Source organism: Macrobrachium nipponense, chromosome 33 (assembly GCF_015104395.2).
Source record: "Macrobrachium nipponense isolate FS-2020 chromosome 33, ASM1510439v2, whole genome shotgun sequence".
Lineage (NCBI taxonomy): Eukaryota > Metazoa > Arthropoda > Malacostraca > Decapoda > Palaemonidae > Macrobrachium > Macrobrachium nipponense.
In genome coordinates, this window is record NC_087219.1 from 58,864,305 (window position 1) to 58,884,744 (window position 20,440).

At 36.2% G+C, this 20,440-nt stretch overlaps 1 protein-coding gene across 3 annotated transcripts in view; it reads right to left on the bottom strand.

Moving 5' to 3' along the window:
- Positions 1-6,126: 6,126 nt before the first annotated feature.
- Positions 6,127-20,440, bottom strand: part of LOC135203216 (aquaporin-9-like) — a 107,051-nt gene continuing 92,737 nt past the window's right edge. The window contains exons 1-6 of one of the 3 annotated variants that reach the window (XM_064232973.1): positions 18,025-18,126; positions 14,177-14,441; positions 13,039-13,175; positions 9,579-9,796; positions 6,617-6,783; positions 6,127-6,473 (exon numbers count right to left, since the gene is read on the bottom strand). In XM_064232973.1, the coding sequence (XP_064089043.1) occupies positions 6,406-6,473; positions 6,617-6,783; positions 9,579-9,796; positions 13,039-13,175; positions 14,177-14,441; positions 18,025-18,111 (942 nt within the window). In that variant the 5' untranslated portion in view covers positions 18,112-18,126 and the 3' untranslated portion in view covers positions 6,127-6,405. Of the gene's footprint in view, positions 6,474-6,616; positions 6,784-9,578; positions 9,797-13,038; positions 13,176-14,176; positions 14,442-17,432; positions 18,127-20,440 lie in introns of those variants that run through there. The other 2 variants (XM_064232972.1, XM_064232974.1) reach the window with 2 other exon arrangements.

The following is a 20,440-nucleotide window of genomic DNA, read 5'->3' on the forward strand; positions in this document are numbered from 1 at the left end:
CGTATGAAACCACGACTATACATATACATGTAGTACTATAGATCGGTTGTTGTCAATGGAAAGACGAAGCGCCCAGATTTTCTAAACATTTTTCAGTGAGCGTTGATGTCCTTTGTCTGGAATCGCAGGATCTTCCTCTGAAACTTCTCCCCTGTCTGTCATGATTCAATATATGTCATTTGAGGCATTCAAAGAGTTTTTGCTGCACGCCGGAGGGGAAATCTCATTCTGGCTTTGATAACCACGGGCTTTGTGATACAGCCATGGTAAGGCGAATGGGAAAGATGCCATTGTTTCGAATTGTGCGATTTTCGACACGAAAAAAATCTGGATAACCTCATCCGAAATACGGAAATTTATTATCTACTTATTCAATTATTTCTCAAATTACTTTCCAGTTGTGCTTACACAGGTGCTGTATAATAATAATAATAAAAAAGGGTCTTTTTTATATACCTCATACTTTAGAGAAAAATGACCACCGTAAAAAAAATACCAGCAGTGATATGTGATCCTTTATACAGACATTTTATTTAAGCTATTATCAAGCTGGATAATAATCACTAGACGTTATTGAAATAGCTTTTTATAAACAATTGAAGCAATAAACTATCAAACACTCTCCCTGTCTCACTCGTTAACTCTAGAGTTAATTACCACGTGACGTTAATGTTCGCTACTTTTCCTTTCCAACTTCTGATGTCGCCAATATTGCCACTAACGACGTTTTTGAAGCACATAATTAACAGACAAAGACTTGGTTCCAATATTGTAGGATTTTTTTTGTGGGGGGGGGGGGGGGTCGTGGGATTTTTGGGGGGGGGGGGGGGGGGGGGGGGGGGGGGGGGGGGGGGGGGGGGGAATGGGATCGATGGGGGTGGCGGTTGGGTGATTGTCTTTGTCTAAGTTGAAGATCAAATTATGTCAATCAAATTATGTCACGAGATTCAGTAAAGCCAAGTTTTTCTTTCAGGAATATCAAAGAAAATTGAGATTTAATCTTCTATGCAGTTGAAGAAGTTCAGAATTAAAAATCGAATTGTAGTTGTGATAATTTTTTTAAAGTCACCGCGGCTGCAACATTGTGAAAAAAACTTCACGACGGAAGTATCTTTAGGATTATAGAAAAGATAACATCCATAAAACAGCAGTGATGCCTACTGCGTAGAGTAATTTGTAGTGAAAAGTGTCTATTGACAGCCACTCCAAAGTCAGATTGCGTTTATTTGTTTTCATTTCTTTTACTGTTCAACAATGACTGACTGACTGACCTTCCTGTCAGCATGATTGATGTCGATGTTCGGCAGGTTAACTCAGTCCCTGTGATTTCTTTTAGGTGCAGACTTTTTCACAATTGCATTCCTTTATATAGTTGGAAATATTATTCTTATTCGTTTCCCTTTATTCATTTGAATTTTTCTTTTCTTTTCCTTTTCTTCTTATGGGCATTCCATTTTGTGAAAGCATGCTTTGTAAGTCAGTGATGTTTGGATCATCTCCTTTTAAAATCTCAAAGATAATTTTCTCGATGAGGTTCGGATCTCACAATAAGAGGTAGGTCCTGTTGGTAAGTAACCAATTGGTTCCTAGCCACGTAAAAACATCTAATCCTTCGGGCCAGCCGTAGGAGAGCTGTTCATCAGCTCAGTGGTCCGGTTAAACTAAGATATACCTACAAAGAGATTCAGAGCCGGTTCCCTGGAGATTTTCCGGAATCAAATTTTATCAACGTATCTGACAAAGATGACACTTTGTCACAGGTTATCTTACATCCCAACTTAATTTTAGACTATATTCTGTATTACGAAAGTTGCATAATTCTGGTAATTATAAGAGTAACACCGACTTCTCGTAGACATCGCCAGCAAACTTAGAGGAATGTCTTTCGAAGATAACATAATGACGTAACTGATGGCGCCATTAACTTGCCTCCTTGTCGATGGATGATTGGGTATTCGTGACAAAGTCTCAACCTCTGGCAACAAAGAAATAACACAAATACTCCTTGTTTGCATTTTGTAGTAGTTGGTTCTGGCAGTAGTAGCAGTAAGTAGCAGTAGTAGTAGGCTATATAGGATTTGTGCCATGAGGCGAGTGCTAGAACCCTTGAAGAAAAGGGTTTCCATAAGTAATCCGAGAAATTACTTTTATCACTATTTCTCCATTGAAAAATTATATCATTAAAAATCAATTAACAAAGTGAAGAAAACTTTGGCATTCGTCGTAACTCCTTTGATAGTTTTCTTACTATGACAGTGACGGTCATTGTAATAAATAGAGCATATATAATTAATTATCTTTCTGTACCTTATGAAAGTCAACAAATGACGAAAACTTGGTAGCCATGGATGACCGGGTGTACTCTTTCCCCCCAAAAAGGGCCCTACTATTCAGTTACCCGTTCAAGCTTAAGTAGAGTTTGCCACGGGCCTCCTCACTTCTAAACAATTGTGCAGGTCGAACCACAAAAGCTGTCTTGCAACCACGGGGACAATGACTCATCATAGCCGCCATTCTTGAAGCCTTGACAAGGTACGAATATTCATTCAGAATTTCAGAGACACCTGTTTGTCGTCATCTCCTTGTGGGAGGAGTCATGACGTCATATGTTTACATATAACTTTGAAATCATACATTAGAGTGTTCCGCCACTGGCCTTGGCTACTTTATTTTACTCTTATGAATATACTTTTTTCTAATATAAGTAATAAAGAATGCGGCCGAAAATTAGGTAGGGATGTAAAGTATGCTATGGCTAAGTAATATCTTTGTCAAATGCACGGAAAGAAAGTTATTCTAGAAAAACACCGGGACAAAGGCTCTGAATCTCATAGTAGTCTCTCTCTCTCTCTCTCTCTCTCTCTCTCTCTGTAAACTTATGATATTCTTGTGACATTTTGCTAGATGATATTTACTGAATCAGCAATCTCAAATAGGAGTATATGGTACTCACTGATCATCAAGACCTCCAGAAACACAAGCTTTGATTTATTGAGCTCATTTCATGGCATGGCTTTCCAATAAAAGTCAAATAGTTTGAGCTCGAGTTCTCGAAACTGAGTCTAAAATGTACGAAGACATTAAGCACTTAAGCTGCAACGCCCAAGTTACAAAGGTGGCATATGATGTGTCGTATGTTAAACTAAATCAAGTGTAGCGGTAAATTTAACCGAAGCCGGTCTGAACACACACCTCTTGTGATCTTTCCTAGATAGTGACTCGCAAGGGTTTTAGTCCGGGAAGTATCCACTTTTGCGGCATGTTTAGTACTAGCCCGCTCGGGATGACCGTAAAAACAAAAACAAAAGATTGTAAGTTACGTATATCTTTGTTTGACCAGACCACTGAGCTGATTAACAGCTCTCCTAGGGCTGGCCCGAAGGATTAGATATTTTTACGTGGTTACGAACCAGTCGGTTACCTAGCAACGGGACCTACAGCTTATTGTAGGATCCGAACCACATTAAATCGAGATAAGAATTTCTAATCACCAGAAACAAATTTCTCTGACTCCACGCCGGCAAGGCGGGGAATCGATCTTGGGACCATCGAATCGGTAGGCGAGCACGTAAACCCCTCGTCCAACGAGGAAGTACGAAAAATTGTAAATATCATATGACCCCCAAAGAAATATTGATCCTAGATATCGACCCTCGAACTTTGCTGCAGATCACTATCTAGGAAAGATCCCCGATTGTTAGAGTAGTCTTGGCTGTATCTAGTTGCTCAAAGGGATACATAAGTGACGAAGTGCCTCAACTGCATACGTTCTGGATTGATGCATAGTCTCGGATACATAAATATGTTTTGAAGTTCAGCTGATCATCAGAGTTAAGGTGCGTCTGCACGGTCGAACAATGTCCGATGGACAAACATTGTTACCAATTAACAATTGTCTGCCGGTCTTTGCCTTGTGAGCAGAGTAAAAACACTGGTATACAACCTCATCTGGTACCACTGTTTGTTGCCAGATCTACTTCCATAGTTTCCCCGCTTATGACGTCATCCTGCTTCGCCTATGATATGGTAACAATGTGTGTCCGTCGGACATTGTTCGACCGTGTGGACGCTCTTTTAGATGACAGCAGAAAGGAGGAGATCAGTCTGGCATTATTGCACTTGGCAATCATGCTGTCTTTTACAACAAGCAGACCATTACTTGATCAACACATCAAGAAATGCGTTTGAGGTAAGATTACCCAATAAAGCAACTTTGTTTACGGAAATTACCTCAGTAAATGAATGAAAAAGCAACGAGTAAACACATTTGAATCTTCTCTTGCCAAGATTATAAGTGCACTGACAGCCTATGGGTTCTGAATGTCGCTGAGAAAGTCAAATTTGAATGAGGAATCTTAAAAGTGACCAAAACACCGATTGCTCTTGAAAGCCTATTGGAGTAGTCCATTTTTTCCTATGGGGTTAGTTAGTAGTTTCCCATCATAAAATGATTTTGAAATAGTAGTTCTTGTTCTTAGTCCAAGAAAGGTTTTAACGCTTTCCAACAATCAATTTTCAAATTAGCCTCCATCACTAGAGCAAACAGTCCACAGGAGGAGAGATGTGAGCGGTTTAAGCCATCCCAACTCACTGCGGGTCCCGAAACGGAAAAATATGTTGGTTGCAGTCAGGAAGGTCATCCGTCCATAAAATATCTGCCAATACTAAGTATGAGATGAAACGTTCAAGACAGAAATGGCTAGATGAGGCTTAATCAAAACAGCGACATCGACTGGGAATGAAACTGAGAAGATCTTCATACTTGGGCACTAACTGAACTGAATTAATAATGTTAGCACGGTCTAATCATGAGTAGGGCAGAATAGATGGCATTGTTAACTGGTTCGAGGAGTCCGGAGGTCCAAACCAGGCCTCCTAGCTCCTTTCCTACCTTACCATACTTACGGCACTTAAAGGCAATGGTCCGTGGTGGCATAAAGCCGCCTTAATCTGAACCAATCAATCACCGTCGAATTAACTACATCTATCATTATAAAAAGTGCGTAACTTATAATTAACATTTTTACCCCTTCACAATACATTGGAAAATTCTATTTTCATTACAACTAAGATGAGCAGTTTCTTAACAGTCACCTTAATCAGGATATACATCGTTTTACAAATGTGACTTTGAATGTTATTTAGATTTAGATGTTTTTGTTACCGTTTGTTCAGCAACGCATCATTTCTTAACTCCAAAAAGCTCAGTGAATCCCTTTTCTAATATGTTTATATCATTGTTTCCTTAAAACCAATTTTTTTTTATTAAAGCTTCAGCTATTTCTCTCAACAGGCGTCTTTTTTCGATATATGAAACCTCAGTGCATTCATCAGATCATAACTGTTTCTTTGGTGTTAGAAACTGCCAAATTTCTAGGGATCCTGAAAATACTGGCACCTTGTACAGTATTTAAACTGACCGGAGCGCGACTAGTATTTGACCCAATATGTATTTGATGGACGGCGAGATTCTATTTCTTACAAGACTTTACAAGTTATCTTTGATTTGCCAGGAACTTTGTTTTTATTTTCAGAATGTTTATTGTTAAGTTTGACCTTCAACATAGAAACGATTCTATTTTTGTTCTTGTACAAAATAGTGCTACAGTTTGGTTATGAGAATCAAGTGACCTTATAAATATTCAGGTTTTTTTTTTTTTTTTCTTTTAAAGAAAAGTTACATGAGACCTTGGGTTTCATTTTGCAATTCAAAAATTATTTGGTTTTGTTTTATTACAAAGTTCATTTCATAAGTTTACTCTGCAAGTTTCTGAATAGATTTGAGAATTCTCGTGCTTGCATTAAAATCAGAACTTTTTGACAGAGTGTTTTACAAAGTTTACAATTCACGTTTACCAAGACCCAAACAGACTGATTCTGAAATACATTTACTTAGTGCACAACCGAATGATCATAAACAAATAAGATGACGATTATGTATGGTCGTAAAAATATTATAAACTCTTATCTAGCGAAATCTTTGTGCAATTATGACAAAGCGAAATCTACCACTAGTGTACAATTGACTATTTGCTCTACATTTTCAATCAGCATTTACATATGAGATCAATGCTCATCGAATCCACTGCACCATTTTTTTAAACTTTGTAAATAAAACCAGTCTGATTACTCTGTCGGAACACATACAATATTTTATAAACAAAATACAGCATGTGTTTAAAATTTGTACAAAGGAAAATAATGATGATTTGGCAAAAGACACAGCTATGCAATGCATGACTGCGCTGGATGTAGTTAAAAGGTAATAGTTATCAAATGTGTTCACTGAATTATTACAAAATGAGTACATGAAATTAGTCCTATCTTCTTGCAAAGCAGCAGCTCATTTTGAGTAGATTTATAGCTGTTTCCAGACGGCAATTACCGATGATCCTGAGGCGTTGTTCAACAAATAAGTTTCTCTGGTGCTTCAATAACACTAACTCGTATCACATTATTTGGTGAAGTTCCCTCTGTAATGACAATATTAAATTAGGATAAAAATCATGTAACGAAGCATAATCCAATCAAATCATCATCATCATCATTTTTAATGCAGCGTTAGACATTTATGTTAGACGTTTACACATTAAAAATGGACTCAGATTTCACTTACTAGTGTTTATATCCTCCAGAGAGATGACCTGGCTTTCAGATTGGTCTTCCAGGTCAGGGTGATGCATTTCGATGAACAATACATAGATGCCCACTCCCAAAATGGCGCCTATGTGTGGAGCGACTACGGGCACCCACCACCACGGTATGCCCTCCCGGGTACTGGCCCTGAAATTAAGAATGAATAATAATGAAAAAATAAGTAAACAAATAAATCAATCAACCAATAAACAGTGACCTGACGAAAACTGCAAAATGAGCGTTTTTTTCGGCAGTGATTGTGAAATTAAAGGTGGATTCTTCATCGCCTTAGATGAAATGATTGTTTCCATTGCAGTTATTGTTGTTGCTGTTGTTTTTGTTTAAAATGATATTCATGGATTTCCCTTTATTGTTTTGTTTTATGTAACTGTTTATAAATCTATCGCCCTTCAAAGATGACTGTAGAAAAATAGAAGAAAAAAATCTCTTTGGTTGTGCGTGGCGTTTGTTACTTCGGAGCTGAGAATGGGCTGTTTTCATTTCAATATTATAGTACTGACAGATATTGAATTTGACTTAGCTTTAAGAACGACGTAAACCTTAATGCTTTCAGGCGTTTCCCTAAACGGCCTGTTTTCCTTCTGGGACAGTAACTGACTTTCTAAAGATGAAATGAATAGAATTTTCTCCCTCCAAAAGCGCAACGTAAGGTCGCAGAGACAGTTATGTAAGCCTCTTAAACTAATGCTGTCCCCAGGAACTCAGAAGCTCCGAAGCTCAGAAGCTCTGTGGGCGAAGACAATATTGGCAACCGAGAGAAAATTCAGATGTCAGCCATCCCATATTCATGGTCGTAGATTTAGTGTCATTAGAACAAAAGTCCGTTCCTTGAATAACTTATTGTATTCTGTGAAATCACTGTTAATGTCTGTCTGGAAGAGACATAAAAGACGTCCATAAAAGTAAGTTGAGGAAAAATCACTAGCAGATTTTTATATCGATTAATGAACGTGGAAACTGATGACGCTAAAACACATACTTATATATATATATATATATATATATATATATATATATATATATATATATATATATATACTATACTATATATATATATATATATATATATATATATATATATATATATATATATATATATATATATATATATATATATAGATAGATAGATATAATATATCTATATATATATATATATATAGATATATCTATCTATATCTACTTATATATCTATATATATATATATATATATATATATATAAGATATATAGATAGATAGACTATATATATATATCTATATATATATCTATATTATATCTATATTATATATCTATATATATCTATATATATATATCTATATATATCTATCTATATACTATATCTATATAATATATATATATTATATATATTAGTATATAAATATATAATATATATAGATATTATAATATTAAAACCAAGGGCCTTGGAAAGTGAAGACCATCTTTATTTGTTGCGACTAGTCATCGGCCAATCTACAATGGAACATTAGTTACACTTAAAATCAATGTGAAGTAATATAAGTTACATTAAAATTAACAAAACAAAATCAAATAAAATTACACAATTACAAGACATCATAACCTAAACCCGCAGCAAAATCTTAAAATATAGGGAAATACTCAATGTTGGTTGCAAAAGAGCAGGAAAAAAGCCTCAACATTAAAGGACCTATTTCCAAGAAACGCGATGGAGAAACATATACTTAACTCTCTGTCGACACTGACAGTTGTAGGTTTTGGAAGTAATTTTTGAAGCTCCTTTCCTATATGCGAATTCGTAAAACTTTTGCTAAAGCCACTGAAACCTCTGGTGTATAGGCGATATGTCTATGATACAGTCTTAATCTTTAGATCTAATAACTGCATTTCACTGTTTTTAGAATACTTGAACTCAAAGCACAGCAATATCGAATTCACTTCAGAAACCGAGGCAGAAGGAAAGCTGGTTTATCACATCTATTTATAGGAAAACCGACTTTCACGAGTTTGACCACCAAAGTGTCCTCATTTATTCCTCTTCATTTCAAGAGAAATTTGATGACGACCTTAACATCGAGAACTTGTAGTATATGTTCAAATTATGTTAATTTAGACTTAGAGTTTAATTTCATAAAGCAGTGCTTATTTTTCAATGGCTTTAGCAAAAGTTTTACGAATACGTATATAGGAAAGGAGCTTCAAAAATTACTTCCAAAACCTACAATTGTCAATGTCAACAGAGAGTTATGTATATATTTCTCCATCGCGTTTCTTGGAAATAAGTCCTTTAATGTTGAGGCTTTTTTCTGCTCTCTTTGACAACAAACATTTCTCGATATTTTAAGATTTTGCTGCCGGTTTAGGTTATTATGTCTTTCTTGTAAATGTGCAATTTATTTAATTTTGCTTCGATAATTTTAATGTAAATCATATTACTTCATTGATTTTAAGTGTAGCAAATGTTCCTTTGTACATTGGCCGATGACGGAGGAAAGTAAATCTCCGAACTAGTCGCAACAAATAAAGATGCTCTTCATTCAAGCCCTGGTTTTAATATTTGTTATTCGTCTCCGATTTCCAAGGACCCTTTCTATTGCTGATATATGCATATATATATATATATATATATATATATATATATATATATATATATATATTTATATATATATATATATATATATATCTTATATATATATATAAATATGTGTGAATCTCATTTAATATTTATCATTCGTCTCCGATTTCCAAGGAACCCTTCTATTGCTGATATATATATTATATATATATATATATATATATATATATATAGTATATATATATATATATATATACATGTGTGTGTGTGTGTGTGGGAATCTCATTTCCCCAGCAACATTCACTGTCGACTTCTTTGGGATATGAAATTCTTGTCAGTAAGTCGACCGTCAAGGCATCCTCCAGACTCACGTGAAGGGGTCCTCCCCCCATCCAGCAATCAGCGTGAAGAGCCTCGGAGCGAGGTCCCTGGCGGGACTGAGAGCGCATCCGCAGTTGAAGCCAAAGCAGTTCCCCATGTTGAAGACAAGCAATCCGATGGAGAGAGGGATCAGGTGCTTGGGCACCTCCATGTTCCTGGAGTCTGTGATGGCACACACGCAGAACAAGAGGGTAGCCGTACCCAGCACCTGAAATGTGAGTTTATAGTTTTCAGTCAGCGGCTCCAGAAGGCATTTGCTTTCCAGTCTAGTTCCACTAAACTAGATGAATTCTATACCAGAGCCGACCATCCACGAAATATATGCCAACTTCCAGAACAAGAGGACCTGAAATGTGAGCTTATCGGTTTTTAGTCAGCGGTTCCAGAAGGCATTTGCTTTCCAGTCTAGTTGCACTAAATTAGATGAACTCTACCAGAGCCGACACGAAGTAAATGCCAATTTCACTGCTTGAGCCAACAGGGACTAATGCATTTTTCAGAAGTTGGGGCCGAGTGTATGACTTCGCTTTTACACTTCTCATAACTCAAGTTCTGCTCTGCAAATTCTGGCCTGCTGTTCATAGTATGTTAAAAGACTTAACGTTGAAAAGAAAGATAACACGAGAGGAAACTGTTCCCTTGAGAGCCTTAAGACTAGGAATTCTAGATTAAAATGGGTGGTAGGGAAATTGGAATCCGAAACGGGAACGTTTAGTGCTCGTTCGAAATTAAAACCCGCTCCACACAGGCCATTTTGCTTGTTACGGAATTTCGCTGTAACTGTACATCAGCATACAGAAAGCCAAACATCTTCTCATCCTTTTTTATATAAAAAAAATTAGACTAACGGTAACTTTGGATATTACCTCGAAGTAGTTGTACAACGACAGTAGAATAATTAGTTTTAATATTACACGATTCTTTACAAGCTAGATCTTGACATATAGAATAAATTCATCTCAATCACTTGAGGGCTACAAATAACAGTTCCCCTATCTTTCTATTTTTGAAGATATGTATGTATGTATAGTTTCACTGGTACCAGTTCAGTTAGAAATAAATCATATGCCTGTTTCATGCTGTAATGTTGCTGTAAGTAAAAATAGAACAAACTTACTTTAATCACAAAAAAAAGGTGCTGTCGTTTTCTGTTGTGGTATCCACATAAGGCACAAACAAATCCTCTGTTCTCTGCTCTGGTATTCACTGATTTCAGTGTTTTTTGTAGGTGAACTCTCCCTAGTTTTATGTCTCGAAGTATTAGTATACTCTGCATTGGTAAGTGAAAAAAAAAAATCTTTTTTCTAGCCTATTTCCTGTCTCATCGGTGCTTCAGTTTGTTCGTTTCAGAAGATCATGCAGGGTCCAGCAATATACAGAACTACCGAAAACTGTTAGCAGGTCCGTTAGTATCATGATTGCAAAAAGAATAGATAAATTATAGAAAGTAAAATATACTTCAGCGCAATCGAATTTTCTGTACAGCATATAATACTGTATAAAACTCTCAGCCACGGTCATTGGAACTCTCAGCCAGCCGTGATGGCCTGCGTTGTTTCGGTGCCAGACGCAAGATCCTGGCCAACTTTCACTTTAAAAATAAAATAAAAACTACTGAGGCTAGAGGGCTGCAATTTAGTATGTTTGATGATTGGAAGGTGGATGATCAGCATACCAATTTGCAGCCCTCTAGCCTCTGTAATTTTTAAGATCAGGAAAGGAAAAAGTGCGGACGGATGGACAAATAGCCATCTTATTAGTTTCTTTAACAGAAAACTATATAGAAGCAACGTAAAATCACTGGGAAAGTTCATGAACGGCGGAGTTGTGGTTTCGCTTGTTGATATTCCTTCCAGTGGTCTTCTTGACTGTAATTTATCGGACTTTTTTATATCTCAGTTGCCATTAACTTAGTTTTATTTACTCACTTCTTTAGTTGTTATTATCGTTCTCTTCTTTCTACTTACTTCTCTTATTTGCCCGTTCTCTTAATCTGCATCATAGACACTAACAAACGGGCCTTACAAAGTTATAACCGTTTTGCATGAACTTGAAAGGGACGGAGACATAACGTCCATTAGGGGGGAGGGTGAAGGTAATGAGGATGAAGCCACATTATAAATCATCTTAGGGGTCCCCACTATAACCCTGCCAAGTTTCATACCCATCGGATCAGCCGTTTGGCCGTGACTGAATGACAGACGGACGGACAGACATAACGCCCATTATAGTGAGATTTTACTCTATAGAAGCTTACTTTCAGGTTTAATGGTCACGTCAGCTCGTCAATAGGAATTTGATTATGTTATGAATATTGGAAACTAATAACGATACATTTCATTAGTGGAAAATGTCTAATATGGTAAACAGACTATTTCATTACAATTATAGCCGTCTATTAGCTTCTCTATCACCATATAACTGATATGACAATAATGGATCCTTAATATTGAAATTACATTTGCATGTCTGTGCTAGTGGAAATTCTCAGTTGATCTCAGATTCTTCACTTTAGTCCTGATCGCGATTTGCCGCGAACAAATGTATTTAATCAGGCAAAAAAAAAAAAAAAAAAAAAAAACAAAAAAAAAAAAAAAAAAAAAAAAACTAAGAAGGAGAAAAACAAAAATACTGATGTAACTAATGTTGCAGTTGCTCAGTGTCTTAGAAAATTAAACTCAATTCATATTCCAGAATGCCAGTATTGCCAAAGTCTCTTGAATGATTTCCGAGAAATGGTGTGGATATTTTACGCATCATTAAGAAGCGTCAGTGAAAATCGTCAGATAAATTCTTAAAACCTAACAATCAGCATTTTCTTTTCACCTGAAATAAATTCGAAACCAAGAAAATGACTGCAAGTGCACAAAATTAAAAGAGAAAAATAATTCTAAACGTGACCTAATTTTAGTTTTCTGTAAAAGAAAACTATTGAGATGGCTATTTGTCTGTCCGTCCGCACTTTCTCTGTCCGCCATCAGGTCTTAGAAACTGCTGACGCTAGAGGGCTGGAAATTGGTATGTTGATCATCCACCCCTCAATCACCAAACATACCAAATTTGAGCCCTCTAGCCTCAGTAGTTTTTATTTGATTTAAGGTTAAAGTTAGCCATGATCATCATGCGTCTGGCATCGCTATAGTTGCCAACAACACTGGCCACCTCGGGGCCGTGGCTGCTGCAAGTTTCATAGGCCGGGGATGAGAGTTTTAAGCGCCATGGATGAGATTTCTTATGGCCCTTTGCTGAGAGGTTCATACAGCATCATTATGCTGTACAGAAAACTCGATTGCACATTTTCCCTTGTTTTTATAAATAAGATCTAAAGAAGATTCTACGACTCTCTAACATTTCATAATCACGTTCTGCCTTCACTCAGCCCAAGAGCCTCATAGCAGCCCCTCGACAATCTATCTCTGCTGAATGGCGGCAGCACCTTAATTCACCCACCTGATCTCCAAACCCATTGGCGAAAGAAAGGAATCCGGAGACTATCGTGCCGTTGTTGTTCGTCATACTGCCCGGGTACGTTGCCCAGATACCAGCCGTTGCCAGACTCCTGGATGGCTCGTAATGATGAAGAGCATCTGTTGAAAGATAACTGTTCTGTGAATTTAGGGTAAGTGTTTGCAGTCATTCTTGAAGACTGTCGTAGTATTGCCTATATTCCTCACTCAAACGCCCTGTAAGGTCATTCACGTCAATACACTGTGTATACTATATCCCAGCTTAACCTGAACTGGTAATCATTCATAAACACCGTAAATTGATTTGATTTGTATAGATTTTTCGCATTATGCCAAGCGCTGAAGCAACTAAGGCCATTCAGCGCTGAAACGGAAATTGTCTGTCAAAGGTTTGAAAGGTGTAACAGGAAGAAAACCTCGCAGTTGCACTATGAAACAATTGTTAAGAGAGGGTGGACAGTAAGATATAAGAGAATATGAGCGGAGGTACAGTAAAAGGAATGAAAGTAGTTACAGCTAGAAAGTCAGTCGCAACGAATGAGGTGCACTAACGGCAGCCACCTACGGGGATAAACACCGTAAATTACTTTGGAGATTAAATTATGTTATGTATCTGATTTTGACTTTTATTTCTATTAATTCATGATGCTCTTTATTCATAACCAATATCAATTACGTCTATCAACCACGAAACCCGCTTAATCATGAGTAAGTCGTGGCATATTAAGTAGGACGCGTATTATCCTGTCTCGGAATTTTCGGTGACAAACGGGAATCTCGCGCAAAAGATAATTTCCAATTAAAGTTTTCGGTCGAATCATTGTCTAAACAAAATTAATACAATATGAACAAACGTTGAAAAATGTAAAGCTTAAACAGATTTCAATATGTTGCCAAGATAAATGAACTTGTGATAGTGGCTGAAAAAAACACAAATATTGCTGATAAATGAAATGAGTTTAGAATTTTTAAGATTCAGATTTAGCTCTGCTTAATTAGGGTAGAAAAGTGACTTATAACTTGGTTACGGTCAGGGAAAAAGATCCACTTAAGCGAAGGCTCACTGTTCAACAACAAACACACAAACTTGATAATGCAACACAAACCTCAAACATACTTACCAAAATAAACAGCATAAACAAGGCAAGAGGCAACGAAAGCCCCAGCATATTGACCCAGAAGATAAACGGGTACTTTGAACCAGGGCAGTCTGTCCCAAATGGCGAATGCCAAGGTCACTGCCGGGTTGATGTGCCCGCCCGAGATCCCTCCACTAGTCAATATACCCAACATGACGGCGATGCCCCATGCCCAGTTGACGGCGAAGACGTCGCCCCCGACTTTGTTCGTCAAGACCATCTGGGCAACGGACGCATTTCCAAAGAGCTGAAAGTGAAAGCAACAAAACTATTAGGTCTGTTAAAACCAAAATCCTCACTGTGTTCTGTTTATTTGTATGCGCAGCCCTCCTTGGAGAAAAGTGTACAATGTCATTTCCGTAGGTCATGAATAATCGCTAACTGAATGTACCAAATTGCGAAACCAACTACTGGGGAGCATCGTCATCAAATGTCACTCTGTCAGCTCGAACAACCATCAATAACCCACAAATCCAACAAGATTCCGTTTCCCGTAAATAAACAATTCTTTCACGAGAAACGAGAGGCAGAAGAATGACGACAGTCTTCTAGCATTTTGATCGACAAGGTAGCTGACAGTCTTTCCAAAAGAGCAAAGTTCTCAGTTCATATGTAAATGACAGCAACTCCATAAAGAGCTACTGAAACAGATTACCTCCCAATGTAGTTGAAATAACTGTAAAGAGTTCCCTGTCATGCAACAACCGCCCCCCCCCCCCAATTACATGTGCGTTGATGGTACATTTGTCAACATGAAGGATATTCATACGTCGAAAGCCTTGGGAATTATTTTGAAGGAAATGATATTTTCTCAAGTTTATCACCAATTGCAAAAACTACGATTGTTTATTATCAGATATCCATAAGTTTTGCAGCAATACTCGTATTTCTTTCAAGCAAATGCAAAGCAAAAATGTGCCCCTGGATTATCATTACCTTGATCCGCTAAAGTTGTACAAAAAGTCAGCCTCAACAGGCAGATCAACAGAATTACATGGTTCGTCTAGAACAATTGCTACCTTTATGGAATCCACTTGCATCGCAACCTTTCCAGAAGGATATGGATTGCATTTTTCTTATAATCACCATACTCACAGCATCCAAATACAAACTTTTGGAATCGTATTATGTCGAATATCTGTCCCACTGTGTAATGATGGCAGACTCTCATTACAGCAATGTTACCTGTTTTCGCTTCTACACTAGTGACATAACAGTGAATGTTGTTGTGTCAAATAAGTAAACAGCTTCCTTTGTCCTCCTACCTGTAAAGTTCACATTTATATAGTTGAGAAGAATAATTGTAAATCCGTGAGGTATGGAACAACTGGACGTTTTAGTTTTCAGACAAAACGACTGTTTTAATACCACGATTTTTAGAAAGAAAACTTTTACTGGACTTGGTACCAATTTTTATAGCTCATGTTTTATTGATTTTAAATCCAACTCCGTTTCTATCCTTCTCCACCGAGCACCTGTCCTTACGCCGAACTGAGTCCTTACCCATAATTAAATAACATTTTTAATTGATTTTTTTCAATAATAACTGTTTTCCTGCTAAGCTGGTGTATGAGAAATTATATCAACTACTGAACAAACATTTCATTACTAAACCAAATGTTTCAACTGTCCCACAAATGAAGTTTTTTTTTGCATGCTTTCCACGTACCCATGACTTCAAATTTCACAAAACGTTTACAGAAATAATTCAGGAACATTTTCATGCCTTTGACGTTAAATTAATTCCTAAGAACCATTTCACCATCGATTCACCCTTTATCTCGAAGGAGCGATTATCAACTTATATGTCCTCTGGTATTTTATATATATACATATATATGTATATATTATATATATATATATATATATATATATATATATATATATATATGCAAATATATGTACTACATATATATGCATATGTGTGCCTGTCTGAGTGTATGTGTGTTTTTGCTGTGTTTGGGTTGAGAAAACATCTGCATACATTCAGAAAATGAACCGCAGAAGAAAGCAATAAATCATATTACTATCAGAGATAGGATTCTTGTACTTCTTCATAGGATGGTTCGAACTCATCTCTTTTGGAACATTAAACATTTCACATTCCACGGGAGCTGAGTGATGCAGTTACGTCCGGTTACGTATTAACTATAATTGTTACGTAATGGAAGTGACCTCGGAAGTCTCTTGAGTTTTCGCGTTTCTGTTGTTGCCGTAAAGTTGTCACAGATACCAGTAACCAAATACTTATGATAATATCATGGCAAGCTGTCGTTCTTTTTAGTGTTCATCATTGAATTTCAGCAGCCTTACAAGTTTTGTATGCAGTACGTATTCACACGCTAGACCTGTCCTTCTAATTAAATTGGCAATTTACTATTTTAGTTGTTTATCATCTCCTAAATCTATAATGATGATGCTTAGCTAAAATTCGCTCGTTAGGTATTTTGCGAAAACTCATTAGAGAAAAGAATCAAGCGGCCTTTTGACACAGTTTGAGTATTTATGAAAGCTATTCATCTTTGGTCTAAACATTTGTGGACTGTCATATTTCAATATACTTGGAATATACACAAACCCACACATGCGTGCGCGCAGGCACGTACATACGCATGTGCGAGGAGAGCAAGATTAACGTTTCACCTCGGAGGGGAGACCAAATAAGAATACTAAATTTGAATTAAGAGTATAAATTTGAATAGAAATACACAGAAACACACACACATATACGTATAATATATATATATATATATTATATATATATATATATATATATATATATATATATATATTATATATATATATATATATATATATTTATCTATATATATATATCTCCTATATATCTATATATATATATATATAATATATATATATATAGTAGATATATATATATATATATATATATATATATATATATATATATATATATATATATTGGAGAGAGGAGAGAGAGAGAGAGAAGAGAGAGATAGAGAGAGAGAGAGAGAGAGAGAGAGAGAGAGAGAGAGAGAGAGAGGTGAGTGCATAATTACTTTCGTAATTTATCCATAACGTTTGTGCAGCTCTTGGCATAAAAAAATAAAAATTAGTCCCATGCAAAATTATCCAGCAAATTTTGTCACTACATTATTTAGACAGACTGGTGACCTCAATTGGTGACCTATGGAAGTCAAAGAAATACCAATTGGCTATTTTAGCAGAACAAAAATGATACAATAAGAAATATGCTATTTACTATTAGGACGAAAGTTCCAAGAAACTCGGCGATAAAATCGCGAACCAAAGCGTTTTTTATCTTCAACTTTGACCGAAGATTATATTCCTTGATTCTCCTCATTTTACCAATGATATTGTGCGCAAGTTTCTATGCCACTGAATGTAATCTCTTACATAATAACTTTGTTTTCAGCCGTAACTATCTTGAAGTGTACCAGACACTTTTCCAATGAACTTTTCAGATACCAATCGCAACTCGATATGAATTTTTAGTTCACTTTTTGCTGACAGCGAAACAGTATTCAGGTTTAAGACAGATATACTTGTAAGAATTCTTTCTCAGTTTACTGCAAAGAAAAATAATTCACTTTCGGGTCACTGCAAAGTAAGACTGCCTCCCAGTTCCATTTTCGATTGAATGCAAATATGTTCGCTCTTTGATCCACTATTGAACACAGTAACTATCCTTTGTCGAATTCCAGTCATTATCTTTAGCTTGACAGTGGAACGAGATTCAGTGAGAATCCACTGCCAAATAAAACTCCCTTTAGTTTTGGTGCACAATTAAATTGATGACAAAATTATCGCGCAGAAAGAAGAAGTCTTCCAACAGCCTTCCCGAGCGGCGACGGTGACAGCTGTCTGCCAGACTGCCAGTGACTGACTGTTGTGCCAGTCTGGCCTCTGGCGCTAGTCATCCCTCCGACTCCGTCTACACTACACCAAGACACTAGTCTATCAAATGCATATTTTTTACTGCTGTAGAGAAAAGAAAACTATAGTAAAATGGTTTAATTCTGTTCTTAGGAAATGCTGTAAACTAAATGATTATAGTTTCTAGAAACTATTATTCTATGATATAGAAGCAAAATCAATTTTTGATAAAAACATTACCATTTTGTTGCTCACCGGCTATTTGAATTGTTTGTGGATGTGTTATAAACACAACAAGAGCTGCCAAAATATAATAGTTCTTTTGAAAAAGAAATTAGAATCACAAAGGATGTATATTAAATGTAGATATACAAGCAATATTTCCAAGTATGTAACTAAAGAATTTTTAAACTATATGTTTTGATTTTGATTTATATTGATTTTGTAGCAATATGTTATTTAAGTTTATATTTATATTTCTGTATTAACAGAATTATCCAAATAATGTAAATTATTGAAATGTAATTGTATTTTTGTAATAAAAGGTAAAAATAAAAAGTCTACAACAAGGTCTAGGGAATACATGTAGTAGTATTCTCTAGACCGCGGTCTGCGCAAACATCGCAGGATACTGCACCGATAACTGGGTACACGTACAACGGAAGTTGGACACTGTGGGACACTTGGCGTTAGACTTCGAAACTATACTCTGTTTTTTTCTACCTGTCCACCCGCCTGTGGTATTTGCGCTTATGGTAACACTGCATCCCGGCCTTTAGATAGTTACGCTATGTGTAAGTTTTAGGTAAAAAATAGGATATCTTGGTGTACATTTGCAACTAAAAAGTGTTTTAATAATTTACTGTACGCGAATATAATTGTTGAATGTAAGCTGAATGTAACTATCTAAAGCCCGGGACGCAGTGTTACCATACGCAAACACCACAGTCTTTGGTTCAATAGAAGTTTCATATATTCTTGACAATTCGAACATCATTCTTAGGTAACAGGCATTTGACATTTGTTACCCCTACAAGGTCATATTTTTGGTTCAGTTGTTATTTGTTTGTTTATTTTGTAATTGCATGTTAAGAGGATTATACGAAAGGTTATCTGAGGATTCGAACGAAAATCTCACCAAAGGTAGGTCTTGTGACCAAAGAGAAATGATCTGAGTTTCAGAGGTAGGAAGGAACATCATTTCTGAGGAAAAGAGATCTGGTTGCAGTCGATTGCTCACACTTGGCAGTAGCGGATCTAGAAATATTTCTCTTGGGGGGCCACTTAGGATTATCATATATATATGTGTGTGTGGGTGTAACGTGTACTCACATGCGGCACACATATATCTATATGTATGCACACTATATATAGTACATATGAATATATAAATATATATATGATATATTATATATATATATATATATATATATATGTATAATATATATATATATATATATATAAGTATATATATATATATATATATATATATATATATATATATATATATATATATACCAGTAGTGGTAGTTGTTGTCGTACAGTGTTGAAATAATCATTATCTAAACAAACCTTTTTGCTCCTGATAATGATTAATGGAAAGAAAACAATGTTCCATTATATTCATATCCATGTGGGTAGGGGCTCACATGACCAGGTCTTCCCCCTCCCCTTAAATCCGCCAAACACTTGCAGAGTTTTTTTTTCAGAACCTCTTCTCTTCTTTGGTTTTAAGTATTTTATATATATATTTCTTCAAGTGATTCTTGGACACACTCCCCGGGCATTGTCTACTTATGAAGCCCCATTGTGAGTGAGGGTATCCCAGGCTGAATCGTTGTTACTCAGGAAAATATACCAATACGCACGCACTGTAAGTGTGTGTGTGTGTATGAAAACAATTAAGACACCTACAGAGTCGTGCTTTCAAGAGCAAGCTTTTGAACCTGTCCATTGCAAGTAGTGTATTTGAAAATGGAGCCGTTTATGCAACGTACAATCTGACCTATATCTAGAACATTTGTTAGTCTCTGTAAAAAGGAAACTATTGAAATGGCTTTGTCTATCCGTCAGCATTTTCTGTCCGCTCTCATATCTTAAAAACAACAGATCTAGAGGGCTGCAAATTGGTATGTTGATCATCCAACCCCCAATCATCAAACATACTAAATTGCAGCCCTCTAGCCTCGGTAGTTTTTATTTATTCAAGGTTAAAGTTAGCCATGATCGCGCGTGTGGCACCGTTATAGGTGCCAACAAGTTAGATGGATTAAGGACAGACACTAAAAATAGAAATGAGTTGTAACCCAAATTGACTAAACAATCCATGAGCTGTATGAATAAAGAAAAGTTTATTACAATAAAATCAACATT